This window comes from Nomascus leucogenys, chromosome 4, assembly GCF_006542625.1.
Source record: "Nomascus leucogenys isolate Asia chromosome 4, Asia_NLE_v1, whole genome shotgun sequence".
Taxonomy (NCBI): Eukaryota; Metazoa; Chordata; class Mammalia; order Primates; family Hylobatidae; genus Nomascus; species Nomascus leucogenys.
Genome location: NC_044384.1, coordinates 98798725 through 98818939, shown reverse-complemented (window position 1 = coordinate 98818939; position 20215 = coordinate 98798725). Strand labels below are relative to the sequence as shown.

At 40.4% G+C, this 20215-nt stretch overlaps 1 protein-coding gene across 1 annotated transcript in view; it reads right to left on the bottom strand.

The window, feature by feature from the left end:
* SFMBT1 (Scm like with four mbt domains 1) overlaps positions 1-20215 on the bottom strand; it is a 73695-nt gene that overhangs the window by 41066 nt on the left and 12414 nt on the right. Inside the window, exons 2-3 of the mRNA XM_030811616.1 lie at positions 17523-17617; positions 2557-2797 (exon numbers count right to left, since the gene is read on the bottom strand). Of these exons, the coding sequence (XP_030667476.1) occupies positions 2557-2797; positions 17523-17617 (336 nt within the window). The remainder of the gene's footprint in view (positions 1-2556; positions 2798-17522; positions 17618-20215) is intronic.

The following is a 20215-nucleotide window of genomic DNA, read 5'->3' as shown; positions in this document are numbered from 1 at the left end:
AAATAATACCTTTACGATGAAAAACCTTGGCATATACGAACCTAATCAAGTGATGGAAGTTAATTTTACCTATAATAAGACAAATCAATAGCATGTATCTTCTGATATCATGCACTGGAAGGGCACAGCTTTTGCATTTTTCCTACCAAAAGTGAACAACCTGAATGAAAGGAAGCATCAGATAAACCCAAATTGTGGGAAATCTGACAGAATGACTGGCCTGTTCTTCAAAAATGTCAAGTTCAAAAAAGAAAAAGAATGGTTAAGAAAACTAGAGAGACATGACAACTAAATGCAATGTGATTCTAGACAGGAATCTTGGACCAGGAAAAGAAATACAGCATAATGAACATTATTGGGACCAGGATAGAATGAACATTGGGAAAACTGGCCTGTAACTTTCAAAATATCAAAGTCATGAAAGACGAAGCCCTGAGGAACTGTTCCAGATTACAGGAAACTTATGAGACATGACAACTGAATGTAACACATGATCTGGGATTTTTCTTTAATTAAAAAAAAGTTATTGGCCAGGCGCGGTGGCTCATGCCTGTAATCCCAGCACTTTGGGAGGCCAAAGAGGGCAGATCACCTGAGGTCAGGGGTTCAAGACCAGCCTGGCCAACATGGCAAAACCCTGTCTCTACTAAAATGCAAAAAATTAGCTGGGTGTGGTGGCGGGTGCCTGTAATCTTAGCTACTTGGGAGGCTGAGGGAGGAGAATTGCTTGAACCCAGGAGGCAGAGGCTGCAGTGAGCTGAGATTGCGCCATTGCACTCCAGCCTAGGCAACAGAGCGAGACTCTGTTTCAAAAAAAAAAAAAAGTTATTGGGCCAAGTGTGGTGGTTCATGCCTGTAATCCCAACACTTTGGAAGGAGGAACACTTAAGGCCAGGAGTTTGAGACTGGCCTGGGCAACACAGCAAAACTCTGTCTCTACAAAAAAAGTTTAAAAATTAGTTGGGTATGGTGACACACACCTGTAGACCCAGCTACTTGGCAGGGGTGAGGTGGGAGAATCACTTGAGCCCGGGAGTTCAAGGACACAGTGAGCTAGGATCACGCCACTGCACTCCAGCCTGGCTGACAGAGCGAGACTCTGTCTCAAAAAAATAAAATAGAACGAAATTATCTTAAATGTTATTGGAATAGCTGGTAAAAACTGAATAAGGCCCAGGCATGATGCATGATGGCTCATGCCTGTGGTACTAGCTATTAGGGAGGCTGAGGCAGGATAATCACTTGAGCCCAGGAGTTGGAGACCAGCCTGGGTGATATAGCAAGACCCTGCCTCAAGAAAATAGAAATGAAAATAAAAACAAAAATACTAGAAAGTGATATAAATATAAAAATAAGACCATGTTTATTAAACAATGTTCCTTTTAAAAAACTGAGTACTATCTGTAAACAGTATTGTATCAAAGTTAATTTCCTCATTTTCATATTTTACTGTAATATGAATACCTTATTTTTAGAAATACATACAGTATTTTTGAATAAAAGGGCATCATATCTAAAACTGACTCTCATGTGGTTCATTAAAAGAACATACGTAAAGCAGTGGAGACAAGATAAACATCATATATGTCAACATTAACAACATTTGGAGAAACTTGGCAAAAAGTCTCCAATAATTTTCCATATGATTCTCATAACTTTTTGGTAAATCTGAAATTACATCAAAGTAAGAAGTTAAAAGAAAAATATCAAAAGTCAGGTATTTTCTTTCTTTTGAGACAGAATCTCACTCTGTCACCCAGGCTGGAGTGCAGTGGCGCAATCTCGGCTCAATACAACCTCCGCCTCCTGGGTTCAAGTGATTCTCCTGCCTCAGCCTCCTGAGTAGCTGGAATTATAGTTGTGAACCACCACACTCAGCTAATTGTTTTGTATTTTTAGTAGAGACGGGGTTTCGCCACATTGGCCAGGCTGGCCTCGAACTCCTGACCTCAGGTGATCCACCCGCCTCAGCCTCCCAAAGTGCTACCATTACAGGCATGAGCCATCCCGCCCAGACAACTCAGATATTTTCTTAAATCTGGAGTCCTCTTATCTTTCCCCACCTTTATCTCGCCCTTCTCTTTTCTTTTGCCTTTATTGTCTCTCTTCTGCTTAATTTGGTTTTTACTCCTTCTGGAATGGTGCTTGATTTGGTTCATTTAAGAGTTCCTAGTTACCAGATTGCTTGAGGATATGAGGAGAGAGGACAATAAAAACAAAAGAAAATCAACAAAACATCAGTCTGGCCCAACGGGCTTAAAAACAACCAGATCTACAAATCTCAAACTCAGAGAACCTCACAGTCTGAAAGGATGACAAGCAGCTAGTGTTCCCTATGAGCATCATAAAAACCTGAGGCTTTACGTAGCAAAGAAAATAATTTTAAAGGACAGGGAAATGAGTATTATTCCTTATAAATATTTTTACTCAAAATGCTAACCTAGAAAAGCTGGGTAAACCTATATGCTCGAGAGACTGAAAACCTCAAGACTGTGGACAATCCAAATTTTCTTACAGCAAAATCACATCACGTCTTGATAGGAAGTATTTCATTACCTTCTGGGGCTTCAAGGGTCTTCTTATTCTGCTCACACCACCCAATGGGGTAGAGATCAGCCTTCCTGATGTCACACCAGAAATCTGCTCTCCGATCCTCCCCATAGCCATCATAGCGGAGAAGGAGCAACTGCTCACAGGTGGTGATGATGGTGGCAACCCAGTAGGTTTCAGGATCTGTTCTCACAGCCACCTCCAGCTTCATCCCAGGAGCAAATCCATTTTGCAAACGTGTGTCCACCTTAACAGGGAAATGTTATTAAGCACCAGACAAGTATCTTAAATGAGTATTTCTTTGACCAATGTTCTTTTTTACGACTTACAATTCTGAAGCACTAAATACAGTAACATCTCAAGGAAAGCCTGAGAAATTCCAATTCTAACTTACAGAAGTAATCCAGATAAAACAAACAAATAGCAATGCTGCTCTGTTCCATCTGACAATGAAGGAACTCAATATTTTCACCAAAGCAGTCTATTATGATTACAGGAAATGCTTCCTATTAAGTATATAAATTACTAGTCACCATTTTAATAGCTTTCAACACATTGTTTACAAGAATGATTTCTGCATCAATCAATAGGAAATGTATGACGCTAGAAAAGTGAAAAGACAAAAATAAACCGTAATGATAATAAATTAGTACAATATGTACCATATACAGGGAGCCATACTTCCCAGTTTCCCTAAAAGTCTATGTTTCCACCAATTAGTCTTAAATAATAATTAATAACATCCCCTCTTTCCCGCTCAAAAGTGTTCTAATTTAGATGAAACATTATATGGTCACAAAGGTCTGGGTTAACAAATCTGGAACTATTAATACTTTATACTAACATTAAATAAATATACTATGAACAATAAGATCCAGGTTTCTCACCATGGGAAAAAAGTGACGAATAAGCAAAGGGAAGCCTGTGGTGTTGGACTGGAATCAGATGTATCTGAACAGGGACATGATGATTGATTGGTAGGCACATAGAGACAGACAGACAGGCAGATAGACAGATGGATGGATGGATAAAGAAATGAATGAATAACAGAGATGGAGACAACCACACACATGTATTTCCCAACTCTGTGAATTGAGAGAGACTACAAATAATGACATGTAGTCACAATAAGCAAATATAGTGTACAAATTTTGATTTCTTTCTTTTCTTTTTTATTTTTTTGAGACAAAGTTTCGCTCTGTTCACCCAGGCTGGAGTGCAATGGTGTGATCTCGGCTCACTGCAACCTCTGCCTCCTGGGTACAAGCGATTTTCTTGCCTCAGCCTCCTGAGTAGCTAGGGTTACAGGCGCCCGCCACCACACCCAGCTAATTTTTTGTATTTTTAGTAGAGATGGGGTTTCACCATGTTGTCCAGGCTGGTCTTGAACTACTGACCTCAGGTGATCCACCCACCTCAGCCTCCCAAAGTGCTGGGATTACAGGCGTGAGCCACCACACCCGGCCTCTTTTTTATTTTTTTAGACAGGGACTGGCTCTGCCACCCACGCTAAAGTGCAGTGGTGCAATCTCGGCTCATGCAACCTGAAGTCCTCCCACATCAGCCTCCTGAATAGCTGAGACCACAGATGTGCGCCACCATGCCTGGCTAATTTTTGTATTTTCTGTAGAGACGGGGTTTTGCCATGTTGCCCAGGCTGGTCTCAAACTCCCAACCTCAAGCAATCTGCCCATCTTGGCCTCCTAAAGTGCTGAGATTACAGTCATGAACCACCGTGCCTGGCCCAAATTTTGATTTCTAAATACCACCTTCCAATAAAAAAAAAAAAAAAAAAAGGACTTTGGGGAAAAAAACTTATTCCAATTCTGGGATAGGAAAAATACAATTAGAGCCTGGAATATCTCGTGATGCCAGAAAGTAAGGAAATGATAAAAAAATTATGGGAGTATGCTGAAGGAATATACAAGACAACTAGAAGGATCTCACTGGCTACATCTGGGACAATTTGAGCAATAAAATAAATAGTGAGAGTAATGCATTATAACTAATAGATTTAAATAAGTATCTATGAGTCCACACTGATACAAATAAATAGGGGAGAGGGGACAGATCTTCGTTAGAGTAGAAAACCAGTTAATAAATATTGAAAAAAAAAGGTGGAAATAGAAAATCACTAGTAGACAAATACCAAAGAAATAAACATTGCAAGAGCCGGGCGCGGTGGCTCACACCTGTAATCCCAGCACTTTGGGAGGCCGAGGCAGGCAGATCACAAGGTCAGGAGATCGAGACCATCCTGGCTAACATGGTGAAACCGTCTCTACTAAAAATACAAAAAAAAAAATTAGCCAAGCGTGGTGGCGGGCGCCTGTAGTCCCAGCTACTCAGAAGGCAGAGGCAGGAGAATGGCATGAACCCAGGAGGCGGAGCTTGCAGTGAGCCGAGATCGCGCCATGGCAGGCAATCCAGCCTGGGCAACAGAGCGAGACTCCGTCTCAAAAAAAAAAGAAAAAGAAAAAAAGATAAACATTGCAGGCAAGAATTATTGATGGACTCTAAAATACTGTGATAAGAAACAGGATATCTGCAAAATCTCAAAGGTTCTCCCAGTAAGATTCTTTTTAACTTCAAAGGGGAAAACAGCAACATTACAGTGAAAAAATCTGGCAGATGCCACGTAACTAACCAATCAAAATTTGCATCAATATCATGTAGCCTTGATTTCATAGAAGATAACTACAATACCATTCCTACAACATTATTACCAAATCTGCACAAATTCAATCCAATCATGAGAAAAAAACAAATCCAAATTGAGGAATATTCCACAAATAATTGACATGCAATATAGGCTCATCAAAAGTGTCAAGTCCATAAAAGACAAAGAAAGAACGAGGAACTGTTATATACCAGAGGAGACTATGAAGACATGACAAATAAATGCAATATGGCAACCACAGACACTGGAAAATGCAAGTGGAATCCTGGAGACAGCCAGAGAGGGAAAGTCCCACATTCTGTGTAAAAAGTCTTCCCCTGCTAGTCACTACCTGTTCTATCACTATCCTAAACACTATGGTTATATTGACTATGTTTCCACACTATGTTAATGAAATTATGCAATATGAACATTTTTTGAGTGGAGCTTCTCTCGTCGAACATTACCTATGAGATTTACTCATGCTCTTGCATGTAACGGTAGTTTACTTCTTTTCACTACTGTGTAGTATTCCACTAAATGAATATGTCACAATTTATTCATTCCATTTCTACTAGTTAACTAGGTATTTGGGCAGTTCACAGTTTTGGGAAGCTACAAATAATGATACCATAAACATTTTTGCTTGTCTCTTGGTACATACATACATGAATTTCTAAAATAGGTAACAACCAAACTGTTTTCCAAAGAAGTTGTAGCAATTTAGTTTCCCAATAGCATATGAGAAATCCTTTTGTTCTATTCCTTTTTTTTTTTTTTGAGACAGAGTCTTGCTCTGTCACCCAGGCTGGACTACAGTGGAGTGATCTTGGCTCACTGCAAACTCCACCTTTCAGGTTCAAGTGATTCTCATGCCTCAGCCTCCCAAGTAGCTGGGACCACAGGCACGTGCCACCACACCTGGTTGATTTTTGTATTTTTTGTAGCAACAAGGTTTCACCATATTGGCCAGGCTGGCTCAAACTCCTGGCCTCAAGTGATCCACCTGCCTTAGCCTCCTAAAGTGCTGGGATTACAGGCGTGAGTCACCATGCCTGGCTCCTTTTGCTCCCCATTCTGACCAACATTTTTCTATTTTCAGTCTTTTTCACTTTTTTTTGAGACGAAGGCTTACTCTGTTGCCCAGGCTGGAGTGCAGTGGCGCCATCTCTGCTCACTGCAAGCTCCGCCTCCTGGGTTCACACCATTCTCCTGCCTCAGCCTCTTGAGTAGCAGGGACTACAGGCACCCGCCACCAAGCCCGGCTAATTTTTTGTATTTTTAGTAGAGACCGGGTTTCACTGTGTTGGCCAGGATGGTCTCGATCTCCTGACCTCATGATCCACCCGCCTCGGCCTCCCAAAGTGCTGGGATTACAGGCACGAGCCACTGCGCCCGGCCCCCTTTTTCACTTTTAACCATTTTGGAAGATGTGTCACGTATCTTATTGTAATTTTAATTTGTATGATCTGATTATTAATCAAGTTGACAACCTTTATATTTATTAGTTATTTAGATTTCTTCTTTTGGGAAATGCTTAAGTTCTTTACCTATTTTTAAATTCAGTCTATATTGTGGACATCAGTTCTCTGACAGTTGTGTTGCAAATATTTTTCTCATTTCACTATGATGTCTTGATAAACAGAAGTTCTTAAATTTATTGTAGTCTAATTTATCAATATTTTTCCTTAAAAAAGGTAGTGCTTTTTCTATATATATATTTGTTTGTTTGTTTGTTTTTTTCTCGAGACAGCGTCTCCTTCTGTCGCCCAGGCTGGAGTGCAGTGGTGCAGCTCACTACAACCTCTGCCTCCCGGACTCAAGTGATTCTCCTGCCTCAGTCTCCCGAGCAGCTGGGACTACAGGCATGCACCACCATGCCCGGCTAAGTTTTGTATTTTTAGTAGAGATGGGGTTTCACCATGTCGTCTAGGCTGGTCTCGAACTCCTGACCTCAAGCAATCCGCCTGCCTCGGCCTCCCAAAGTGCTGGGATTACAGGCGTGAGACACCGCACCCAGCTGCTTTTTCTGTATTTTTAAACAAATCTTTTCCTATCTTTAAAGGTCATAAGGATCATAAACTACATTATTATCTAGGAGCTATCATATTTAGAACATACACCTGGAATTAATGAAGTTAATATGAAGTTAAATATGGGTAAGGGTTTATTTGTTTCAACATGTGTATACAATTAAACCAGCACTTTTCCCAACCACTATAAGTCATCACCTTTGTAATAAATCAAGTGTCCCTACAAAAGTGGATCTGTTTCTGATTTACTTTTCCTTAGAGTAGCACTATACTATCTTAATTAAACTTGATATCTAGTACAGCAAGTCTTCTCATTTTGTCTTATTCTTTAGGTGTGTCTGGCTATCCTTGATCCATGATATATCCATATAAAAATCAGAATCAGCTTGTCAATTTCGACCTAAAATTTTATATATATGTATTTTTTGGAATTTAATTTGTTTGCAGTAAATCTACAGACCTAGTTAGGGAAAACTGGTATCTTTACAATAGTGACTCTCTCATTACATGAACAAGTGTATCCCTTCATGTATAAAGGTCTTTATTTTACATCAATAAAGAATGGGAGTTGCCTTACAATTATTATTATTATTATTATTATTATTATTTTTGGAGACAGGGTTTCTCATTCTGCCGCCCAGGCTGAAGTACAGCGGCACAATCTCGGGTCACTGTAACCTCTGTCTCCTGGGCTCAAAGGATCCCCCCACCCAGCCTCTGATGTAGCTAGGATTACAGGTGTGCTCCACCATGCCTGGCTAATTTTTAATTTTTTTTTTTTATTTTTGTAGAAAAGGTCTCACTATATTGCCCAGGCTGGTCTCGCATTCCTTGGCTCAAGCAATTCTCCCACCTTGGCCTCCCAAAGTGCTGGGATTACAGGTGTGAGCCACTGCACCCAGCCTCCTTGCAATTTTTTTTACATTTAATCCTAGACATTTTGTTTCTAATGTTACTGTATTTTCATTTAGTTCCAAATATTTCAAAGTTTCCCCTGAGGTTGCTTCCTTTATCTATGTGTTATTTACAAGTGTGTTGTTTAATCTCTAAGTAACTAGGGACTTTGCAGCTATCTTTCTGTTATTGATTTCTAGTTTAATTTCACTGTGGTCTGAGAGCACACTGTATGATTTATATTATTTTTAATTTGTTAAGGTGTGCTTTATGGGCCTGCTATGGTCCATCTTTGTGAATGTTCCATGTGAGCTTGAGAAGAATGTGTCTTCTGCTGTTGTTGAAGTAGTCTATAGATGTCCATTATATCCAGTTGATTTATGCTACTGCAGAGCTCAACAATGTCCTTACTAATTTTCTGCCTGCTGGATCTGTCCATTTTTGATAGGAGGGTGTTGAATTTTCTGACTAATAATATTGAATCCATTTGTTTCTCCATGCAGTTCTACCAGGTTTTGACTCGTGTATTTTTACATTCTGTTGTTAGATGCATACATTTTAAGGACTGTTACGTCTTCTTGAAGAACTGACCCCTTTATTATTATGTAATGTCCTTCTTTTTTTTTTTGATACCGAGTTTCGCTCTTGTTGCCCAAGCTGGAGTGCAGTGGGATGATCTCGGCTCACCGCAACCTCCGCCTCCTGGATTCAAGCGATTCTTCTGCCTGAGCCTTCCTGAGTAGCTGGGATTACAGGCATGCGCCACCACGCCTGGCTAATTTTGTATTTTTAGTAGAGACAGGGTTTCTCCATGTTGGTCAGGCTGGTCTTGAACTCCCGACCTCAAATGATCCACTCATCTCGGCCTCCCAAAGTGCTGGGATTACAGGCATAATGTCCTTTTTTATCCCTAATAACATTCCTTGCTTTGAAGTCAGCTCTGTCTGACATTAATATAGCTAGCTACTCTCTTTTTTTGTTAGTGTTAGCGTGGTGTATCTTTCTCCATCCATTTACTTTTAACCTATATGTCTCTTTATATTTAAAGTGCTTTTATTATAGACAACATATAGTTGGGTCATATTTTTTGATCCACTCTGATAATCTCCACCTTTTTAACAGTGCATTTAGACCACTGACATTCAAAGTGATTACTGATATAGTTGGATTAATATCTACCATACATGTTAGTGTTTTCTATTTGTTGCCTTGTTCTTTGTTTCTATTTTGTCTTCCACTCTTTATCTGCCTTCTGTGGTTTTAAACAGGCATTTTATATTATTCCACTTTGCCTTCTTAGCATACCATATTTCTTTTAACTGTTTTTAGTACTTGCCCTAGAGTTCACAATATACATTTAAACTAATCCAAATCCACTCTGTGATTAAAAAAAACCCTTATAATAACAATTCTAATTCCGCTATTTCTTCCCTTGTATCATTGCTACCATTTATATACGTAAGCATGCCTTAGCATATATTTATACATACGCATACATAATCAAATAAATTGTTGCTGTCATTACTTTTTTTGTTTTTTGAGATGGAGTCTCGCTCTGTCGCCCAGGCTGGAATGCAATGGCACAATCTCGGCTCACTGCAACCTCTGCCTCCCAGGTTCAAGCAATTCTCCCGTCTCAGCCTCCCAAGCAGCTGCAATTACAGGCACCCACCATCATGCCTGTGTAATTTTTGTATTTTTGCAGAGACAAGGTTTCACCATGTTGGCCAGGCTGGTCTTGAACTCCTGACCTCAGGTGATCCGCCTGCCATGGCCTCCCAAAGTGCTGAGATTACAGGCATGAGCCACCGCACCTGACTGCTGTTATTATTTTGAATAAACTGTTATATGTTCCCTCAACAAAGAATAAGAAATATTAGGCCAGGCATGGTGGCTCACGGCATAATCCCAGCATTTTGGGAGGCCAAGGCAGGAGGTTCCCTTGAGGCAAGGAGTTTGAGACCAGCCTGGGCAACATAGTAAGACCCATCTCTACCAAAATATATATATATTTTTAAGTTAGTCAAGCATGGTAGTGGGTGTCTGTAGTCTCAGCTACTCTGGAGGCTGAGGCAGGAGGACTGCTTGAGCCTGAAGCTGCAGTGAGCTAGGATCACACCACTGTACTCCAGTCTGGGCAACAGAGCAAGACTCTTATCTAAAAAAAAAAAAAAAAAAAAAAAAAAGAAGAAGAAGAAGAAGAAGAAGAAGAAAAGAAATATCAAAGGTTTTCTTTTACATTTTAAAATTCCTTCTCCAAAAAAAAAAGAAACACATTCCTTCTCTAACAGTCTTTTTTTTTTTCCTTCCTCAGAAACCATGCAAGCAAGGATAGAGAGAACTGAAATAGTTAAGGCATTTAAAGCAAAAAGCCACTAATTTAGAGCTGTGTATCAAGCAAAATTATCCTTAAAAAGTACTAAAGATTTTCTCAAGCAAACAAAAATTAAGGGATTCTGTCACCAGTAGACCTGCCTTGCAAGAAATATTAAAAGAAATTATTATTTTTTTGAGATGGCATTTCACTCTTGTTGCCCAGGCTGGAGTGCAGTGGCACGATCTTGGCTCACTGCAACCTCCGCCTCTCAGGTTCAAGTGATTCTCCTGCCTCAGCCTCCCGAGTAGCTGGGATTACAGGTGCTTGCCACGACGACTGGCTAATTTTTGTATTTTTAGTAGAGAAGGGGTTTCATCATGTTGGCCAGGCTGGTCTCGAACTTCTGACCTCAGGTGATCTACCCACCGTAGTTTCCCAAAGTGCTGGGATTACAGGTGTGAGCCACCATGCTTGGCCCAATTCTTTACAAAGAAGGAAAATTATCAGTCAGAAACTCAGATCTACATAAAGAAAAGAAGCACATTAGAAAAGAAATAAAAGAAGGTAAAATAGAATCTTTTTCTTTTTTTTTTTTGAGACAGAATCTACTGTCACCCAGGATGGAGTGCAGTGGCACAATCATAGCTCACTGCAACCTCAGCCTCCAGGAGTCAAGCGATCCTCCCACTTGAGCCTCTCTAGTAGCTGTGACTACAAGTACATGCCACCATGCCCAGCTAATTTTTAAATTTTTTGTAGAGACAGGGTCTCACTACATTGATCGGCCTGGTCTCAAACTCCTGGACTCAAGCAACCTTCCCACCGTGGCCTCCCAAAGTGCTGGGATTACAGGCATGAGCCACTGTGCCCAGTCTAATTTTTCTTATTCTGAATTGAACTATCAGATAATGGCTTGTTCAAAATAATAATAGCAACAAAGTATTTGGTGATCATAGCTTATGAATATTACAGCTTGTAAATTAATGAATGACAGCAATGTTATAAGGCACATGAGGGAGGAATTGCTAATACTTTGGTATAAGCTACTTGCACTACCTGTGAAGTCGTATAGTGTTATTTGAAAGAGGACTTGGATTAGTTGTAAATGTATATTGCAAACTCAAGGGCAACCACTAAAAAGAAAATTGAAAACATGTTAAGAGCACTGTGTTAAGTTAAATAAGACAGACAAAAAAGGACAAATATTACACAATTCTTACGTGAGGTACACAGAAAGAAGAATAGAGGTTACCGGGGTGTCAGGGAAGGACAGAATAGAAAGTCAGTATTTAGTGTACACAGTTTCTATTTGAGATGATAAAAAAGAAGTTCTGCTGATGGATGTACAACATTGTAAATGTACTTAATGCCACTGAACTATGCACTTAAAAATTATTAAAATGAGGCCAGGTATGGTGGCTCACACTTGTAATCTCAGCACTTTGGGAGGTCAATGCAGGAGGACTGCTTGAGCCCCAAGGGTTTGAGACCAGCCTGGGCAGCACAGTGAGACCCTGTCTCTATAAAAAATACAAAAATTAGCTAGGCATGGTGGTGCATGCCTGTAGTCCTATCTGCTCAGGATGCTAGGGTGGGAGGATTGCTTAAGCCTAGGAGTTCAAGGTTACAGTAAGCTATGATTGCACCACTACATTCCAGCCTGGGCAGGGTCTTACTTTTATAAGACCCTGTCTATGAAAATAAATAATTAATTTTTAAAAATGATTAAAATGGCAAATTTTACGTATATTTTACCACAATAATTTTTTTAATTTAGTGGTTGCCGAAAGGTTTTCAATATGCATCTTTAATTGCAGTCTACTTACAAATGATATTTTACCACTTCACATGTTGTGTAAAGATCTTAGAATGGTATACTACTCCCAATCTTCTGTCCCATCATTTGTGTTATTATAGTTACATATGCTATAAACACACGGTATATTTCTACTAGTTTTGCTTCAAAGTTATCTTTTAGAGATATTGAAATTAAGAAAAAATGAACTTTTTATCTATCTACATTTATACCACTCCCATAATTCTTTGTGTAGATTCAAGTTTCTGTCTTATAGCAAATTCCTTCTGTCTTAAGAAGTTTCCTTACTGTTTTTTGTAGTGCAGGTCTCCTGGTGATGAATTCCCTTACTTTGTTTTCCTTTAAAAAGTCTTTATTTCTCCTTCACTTTTGGATGAAATTTTTGCTAGATATAGAATTCCGGGTTAAGTTTTTTTCTTTCAACATCTTAAAAATCTTACCCAACTATCTTGGTTGCACAGTGTCTCTAAAGAATTTTCCTCTTTCTCCTTGGTTCTCAGTAGTCTGAATATGATGTGTCTGCGTGGGTTTTATTTGTTTAGTAATTATTCTGTTTGCATTATCTGAGTTTCTTGGATCTGTGGTATAGTATCTTTCTTTTCTTTGGAAAATTGTCCATCTCATCAAATATCTTTTCCTCGCTTTTCTTTTTCCTTCTGAGATTCCAATTATAAATATATTACACTTTTTGATATTATCTCACACTGTTGGTTGCTCTGGTCTCTTTTAAATTCCCACTCTTTTTTCTCTTTGTATTTCAATCTGGGCTATTTCTATTGATCTGTCTTCAAATCATGGATCCTTTCCTCAGCTGTGTCAAATCTACTGGTGAGCCTGCCAAAGGTATTCAACTTTGTTATCACATTTTTCATTTCTATTATTTCTATTTCATTTTTTCTAACAGTTTCCATCTCTGCTGCAATTCCTTTTCTGTTCATGCATGTTCTCCACCTATTCTGCTAGAGCTTTTAACATATTAGTCACAGTTATTTAAAATTCCAACATCTGGGTCATATGAGTCTGGTTCTGTTGATTGCTTTGTCTTTTGACAGTTTGCTGTTTGTCTCTGGCTTCTTTACGTGCCCCATAATATTCGGTTGGAAGCCAGACATTATGTATAGAATAGTCAAGAATGAGGCAAATAGTATTTATGCCTGGAAATGGGCATGCTTCTTCTTTTCTTAGGCCTTTAGTTTCAGAGAGAAAGTTAAGTCAATCTAGTCAGAAGTGAAGCTGGATTTGTGTTTTATTGTTGCTATGGTGCATTCACAAGTACACCGCAGGCTTCAAAGTCCTCTAGTATTATCTATGATTTAGGGTATAGGCTCATTTGCCAGAGGGTTTTTCTTTTTATCTCAATGTCTCCTGTTCCACCCTCAGATTTAGGTCTTCTGTTGGTGACTACACCTCAGAGACCATCTCTCTCCATGCTCTTGCCTCTCCCATACAACAGACCACCATTTTTCAACACTCACTTGGTGGTGGGGGACAGGTATGAGAGAGTACTCTGTGAGACTCAGCCACAGTCTTGGAGGCTCTGTGTCTCTGGGTCTAGGGGGTGGGAACTTCTCAGTGATCCTACCTGTCCCTCAACTGTAGGGAATCCATTATGCTCCAGTATGTATTCCTATCCCTCTCCCAAGGTACAGAGGGCTTATTTTCCCTTCTATTCTACTTCCCAGGGTATAATGGGTCTGTACCTTTGTCGCAGGATTAATAAGAGTTTGTAATCCTTCCCTAACAGTTTAAAGCTTTTGTCCTAGAGCATGTAGGTAACACTTAGTGCCTTTCCCACAACGCGTGCCTTTCCTTCCACCAGAATGCACACAAGCAAGGCTTTTTCACTCTTTGAGACCCTTTCTCCCTGCAAATCTGATTGACCTCTAATTCCTCCTTCCTGTGTTCCAAATTGGATCCTGTAAAACTCTTGCTATAGGCCTGCACATCTATCTCCTTTGATTTGGAGATCTGAGTTCTACCAGCTTTGCCTATGATCTACTAGCCACAAGCATCCCATCTCAGAATCTTCCCACACTTATGCTAGATTTTCACTGTATTTGGCAGCCCTTCACCACAAATTATGATTCAGATTTACAAATATTTCCTACATTTGACAATAAAGAAGTTTTGCATTTGTTTTCTACTCTCCTGGTTGCTTTGTCATTCAAAGAGGAGGAGGTGAAATCTGTTTCTTTAACATGACATTTTTAGAACCAGAATCTTTGTAAGAAAACTTGTTCTCCATTTGAATATTAGTACAAATAAATAAGCTTGGGTAAATACTATCAGAATAACACCAAAAACAAGAATTCAAAGGTATTACATAACCACTAAATAGGCTTTTCATGTTAAAAAAGAATATTGAAAACAATTACAAAAGATTAATGCTGCCGAGACCAGCTCGGTCGGGGAGAACCTAACCCAGCGGTGCTAGAGGAATTAAAGACATACACACAGAAATACAGAGGTGTGAAGTGGGAAATCAGGGGTCTCACAGCCTTCAGAGCTGAGAGCCCTGAACAGAGATTTACCCACATATTTATTAACAGCAAACCAGTCATTAGCATTGTTTCTATAGATATTAAATTAACTAAAAGTATCCCTTAACGGAAACGAAGGGATGGGCCGAATTAAATGAATACGTTGGGCTATTTAACTGCAGCAGGAGCATGCCCTTAAAGACACAGATTGTTCATGCTTTTGTTTGTGTCTAAAGAATGCCTTTAAGCGGTTTTCTGCCCTAGGCGGGCCAGGTGTTCCTTGTCCTCATTCCCGTAAACCCACAACCTTCCAGCTTGGGCCATTATAGACATGTTACAGTCCTGCAGAGATTTTATTTGGGGCCAGTTTATGGCCAGACTTTGGGGGGCTTGCTCCCAACAATGCAATATGAAATAAAATCCTTATCTGAAATATGTAATTCTCACCACTTTAAGAGAGATATAAATGAACAAAGAATAATCAAAAAGGGCAGCTAACATGACTGAGTTTTTACACATGGAAAACTAAAAATAGTGGGACTCGCTGTGCACGGTGGTTCACGCCTGTAATCCCAGCACTTTGGGAGGCCGAGGCGGGCAGATCACGAGGTCAGGAGATCGAGACCATCCTGGCTAACACGGTGAAACCCCATCTCTACTAAAAGTACAAAAAATTGGCAGGGCATGATGGCAGGTGCCTGTAGTCCCAGCTACTCGGGAGGCTGAGGCAGGAGAATGGCGGGACTCTTAAGCATATAAAGACAAAGCAGCTAAAATAATATGGTTTATATTCACAGACAACACTGACTGTGCATCAGTGTCTTCACAAATCCTAGAACAAAAGAAGTATTCCCTATTGAACATTGCTATGGGCTAAACTGTTCACCCCAAAATTTGTATGTTCGAACCCTAAGCTCCAGTATGACTGGATATAGGCCCTTTATGAAAGTTGTCTTAGTCCATCTGGGGTGCTACACCAAAATATCTTAGACTGGAAAATGTATAAACAACAGAAATTTACTGCTCACAATTCTGGAGGCTGGAAAGTCCAAGATCAAGGCCCCAGCGGATTCAGGATCTGCTGAGGGTTCACCTTCTGCTTCAAAGATGGTGCCTTCTTGCTGTCTTCAAATGGTGGAAGTTGAGCAAACAAGCTCTCTCAAGCCTCCTTTATAATGGCGGCGCTAATCCCATTCATGAGAAAAAACCTTTATGGCCTAATCACCTCCCCAAGGCCCCACCTCTTCATACCACCACAATGGGGATTAGGTTTCAACATATAAATTTTGGGAGGGTGCAAACATTTAGAGGTCATAAGGATGGAGCCCTGATCCAACAGAATTGGTTCTTCTTCCTTTAAGAAGAGACACCACAGAGCTCTTGCTGTTTCTACCATGTGAGGACACAGCAAGGTGGCAACTATCTGCAAGCCAGAAAGAGGGCCCTCACCAGAAAGCAGCTACACACCTAGGCTTTCAGTCTCCACAACTGTGAGAAGATAAATGTCGTTGTTTAAGCCACCTAGTCTATGATATTTTGTTATGGCAGCCCAAGCAGACTATGACAAATATGAAATAAGTAGTTTTAGAATTAATTATTCTGTGTGTTTTAAGAGGGAGTTAGAGTAAACAGGTTAAAAACTAGGTCTAGGATGGGCACAGTAGCTCATGCCTGTAATCCCAGCACTTTGGGAGGCCAACGCAGGAAGATTGCTTGAGCCCAGGAGTTTGAGACTGGCCAACATGGTGAAACACCATCTCAACTAAAAATTAGCTGGGTGTGGTGGTGTACACCTGTAGTCCCAGTTACTTAAGAGGCTGAGGTGGGAGGGTCACCTGAGCCCAGGGGGTTGAGGCTGCAGTGAGCTGTGATGGGCGATGGAGTGAGACACTGACCCCTCACCCCCCTCACCAAAAAAAAATCTACGTCTAGATACAAATTACGAACAAAATTTGGGGTACTTTCTTACATTCTAAAGTCATTACACAGGGCAAATATGTTGTCATTGACAAGGCATTAAACTGGGTTGTTAGGGCATAAAACTGGGTTGCACAGGCCACTAATATGACATGTAATTATGTATGTCATACTTATGTTCTGCTCAATAAGAGTGACAGCAAATAATGCTATTGAAATTACTTTCAATGAATGCAACAAAGTAAATGCAACAAAGTACAATAATTTTTTTCAATTTATGACAAGGTTTTTTGACAAAAGTAAAGGAATATTCATAAATGGTCAAAAAGATAAGTCATGCATTGAGTGGCAGAAAATATACAAAACCAAAAAGGATTTTAGAATATGGCAAGTGTGACCAGGCATGGTGGCTCACGCCTGTAATCCCAGCACTTTGGGAGGCTGAGGCAGGAGGATCACACAGTCAGGAGATCGAGACCATCCTGGCAATGGTGAAACCCCGTCTCTACTAAAAATACAAAAAATTAGCTAGGCGTGGTGGCGGGCACCTGTACTCCCAGCTACTCGGGAGGCTGAGGCAGGAGAATGGTATGAACCCGGGAGGCAGAGCTTGCAGTGAGCCAAGATGGTGCCACTGGACTCCAGTCTGGGTGACAAAGCGAGACTCCGTCTCAAAAAAAGAAAAAAAAAAGAGAATATGGCAAGTGTTCTTACTAAGGGTGGCAGGAGGAAAGAAAAAGCTCTTAAATTCTTTCAAGTACCACAAATTAAAATAACTTTAAATTCTCTAATGATAATACAGAGATTCGAAATAAAGGGATATAACACCAGTAAGGCAAATATAGTTATTGCTTACATGTTTAAAAGACCCATAGGGAACTGCTGTGGACCCTGTTTCTTCTAGATAATCTTCCCAGCTTAATTCTACCTCTTCCATACCAGAGCCGGCATCTAGAATTAAAAATAAAACAAAAACAGGTGAATCCCAATTAAAGAAAACTCAAGGTATAAAAACATAAACCTAATAAACCTAACTTTACAGAATTTACTTCACAACTGATTTTGCACAAAAGAATTAAGTGGGATTTTGTTTTGTTTTGTTTTTGTTTTTTAAATGATAGGTGCCCTTAGTGCACTGATTGTCAACGAATCTTCACAGAACAGCAGTTTGACATGCTATCTCTTGCTGAAGAGGCACCCAAATCTAGAGTTCACCCAAATGGATCATATAAAACTGGTAGGAGTATAAACCATTACTATCACTTTGGACTGAAATTTAGTATTCTCACGTCAAACATTGAAGATACTTAATAGCATTTCAAACTTAAATTTTCAACTTGATCCTTTCTTAGTACTCTCTGAGTGAAAGATACTCCTAGTAAATATTTTACCTTAATCAAAAAAAAGTGTCGGCCGGGCGCGGTGGCTCACGCCTGTAATCCCAGCACTTTGGGAGGCCGAGGCAGGCGGATCACAAGGTCAGGAGATCAAGACCATCCTGGCTAACACAGTGAAACCCCGTCTCTACTAAAAATACAAAAAATTAGCTGGGCGAGGTGGCGGGCGCCTGTAGTCCCAGGTACTTGGGAGGCTGAGGCAGGAAAATGGCGTGAACCCCAGGGGGCGGAGCCTGCAGTGAGCCGAGATCGCGCCACTGCACTCCAGCCTGGGCGACAGCGAGACTCTGTCTCAAAAAAAAAAAAAAAAAAAAAAAAAAAAAAAGTGTCATTATCCTTGCCTCCCTCCCTTTTTCTCCATACCTTATATCCAATCCATAGAAGAATTCCGTAGGTACTATCTTTAAAATATCCAAAAGCTAGAAAGATCTCCTAACGACACAACTAAATCAACTACAGAACCAAGAGCAAACAAACCCCAAAGCTAGCAGGAGACAAGAAATAACCAAGATCAGAATGGAACTGAAGGAGATAGAGACACGAAAAACCCTTCAAAAAAATAAACAAATACAGGCACTGGTTTTTTGAAAAAATTAATAAAATACCTGTAATCCCAGCACTTTGGGAGGCTGAGGTGGGCAGATCACTTGAGGTCAAGAGTTCAAGACCAGCCTGGCCAACATGGTGAAACCCCGTCTCTACTAAAAATGCAAAAATTAGCCAGGCATGGTGGCACATGCCTGTAATCCCAGCTACTCAGAAGACTGAGTCAGGAGAACTGCTTGAACCCAGGAGGCAGAGGTTGCAGTGAGCCGAGATCGTGCCACTGCACTCCTGCCTGGGTGACAGAGCGAGACTCTATCTCAAAAATAAATAAATAAATAAATAATAAAATAGAACACTAACTAGACTAATAAAGAAGAAAAAAGAGAAAAATCACATGGACACATTAAAAAATGATAAAGGAGATATCACCACCGATCCCATAGAAATATAAACAACCATCAGAGAATACTATAAATATTTCTATGCAAATAAATTAGAAAATTTACAAGAAACGGATAAATTCCTGGACACATACACCCTCCCAAGACTGAACCAGGAAGAAGCTGAATCCCTGAATAGACCAATAATGAGTTCTGAAATTGAGGCAGTAATGAACAGCCTACCAACCAAAAAAGGCTCAGGACAGATGGATTCACAGCAGATTTCTACCAGAGGTACAAAGAAGAGTTGGTATCATTTCTTCTAAAACTATTCCAAAAAACTGAAAATGAGGCACTCCTCCCTAACTCAGTTTATGAGGCCAGCATCATCCTGATACCAAAACCTATCAGAAAAACAACAAAAAAAATAAAACTTCAGGCCAATATTCCTGATGAACATCAATGCAAAAATCCTCAATAAAATACTGGCAAACAGAATGCAGAAGCACATCAGAAAGCTTATCTACCACAATTACGTAGGCTTCATCCCTGAAATGCAAAGCTGGTTCAACAGACGCAAATCAATAAACGTAGTTCATCACATAAACAGAACTAAAGATAAAAACCACATGATTATCTCAAAAGACACAGAAAAGCCTTTGAAAAAATTCAACATTCCTTCATGTTAAAAACTCTCAATAGGCTGGGCGTGGTAGCTCATGCCTGTAATCCCAGCACTGTGGGAGGCTGCGGCGGGCAGATCACGAGGTCAAGAGATGGAGACCATCCTGGACAACGTGGTGACACCCCGTCTCTACTAAAAATACAAAAATTAGCTGGGTGTGGCCGCACGCACCTGTAGTCCCAGCTACTCCAGAGGCTGAGGCAGGAGGATTGCTTGAACCCGGGAAGCAGAGGTTGCAGTGAGCTGAGATCGCGCCACTGCACTCCAGCCTGGTGATGGAGCGAGGCACTGTCTCAAAAATAAATAAATAAATAAAATAGGCTGGGTGCAGTGGCTCACGCCTGTAATCCCAGCACTTTGGAAGGCCGAGGCAGGTGGATGACAGGGTCAGGAGTTCGAGACCAGCCCGGCCAACATGGTTAAATCCCATCTCTACCAAAAATACAAAAAAATTAGCCAGGCGTGGTGGCGTGTGCTTATAGTCCCAGCTACTCAGGAGGCTGAGGGAGAAGAATCACTTGAACCGGGGAGGTGGAGGTTG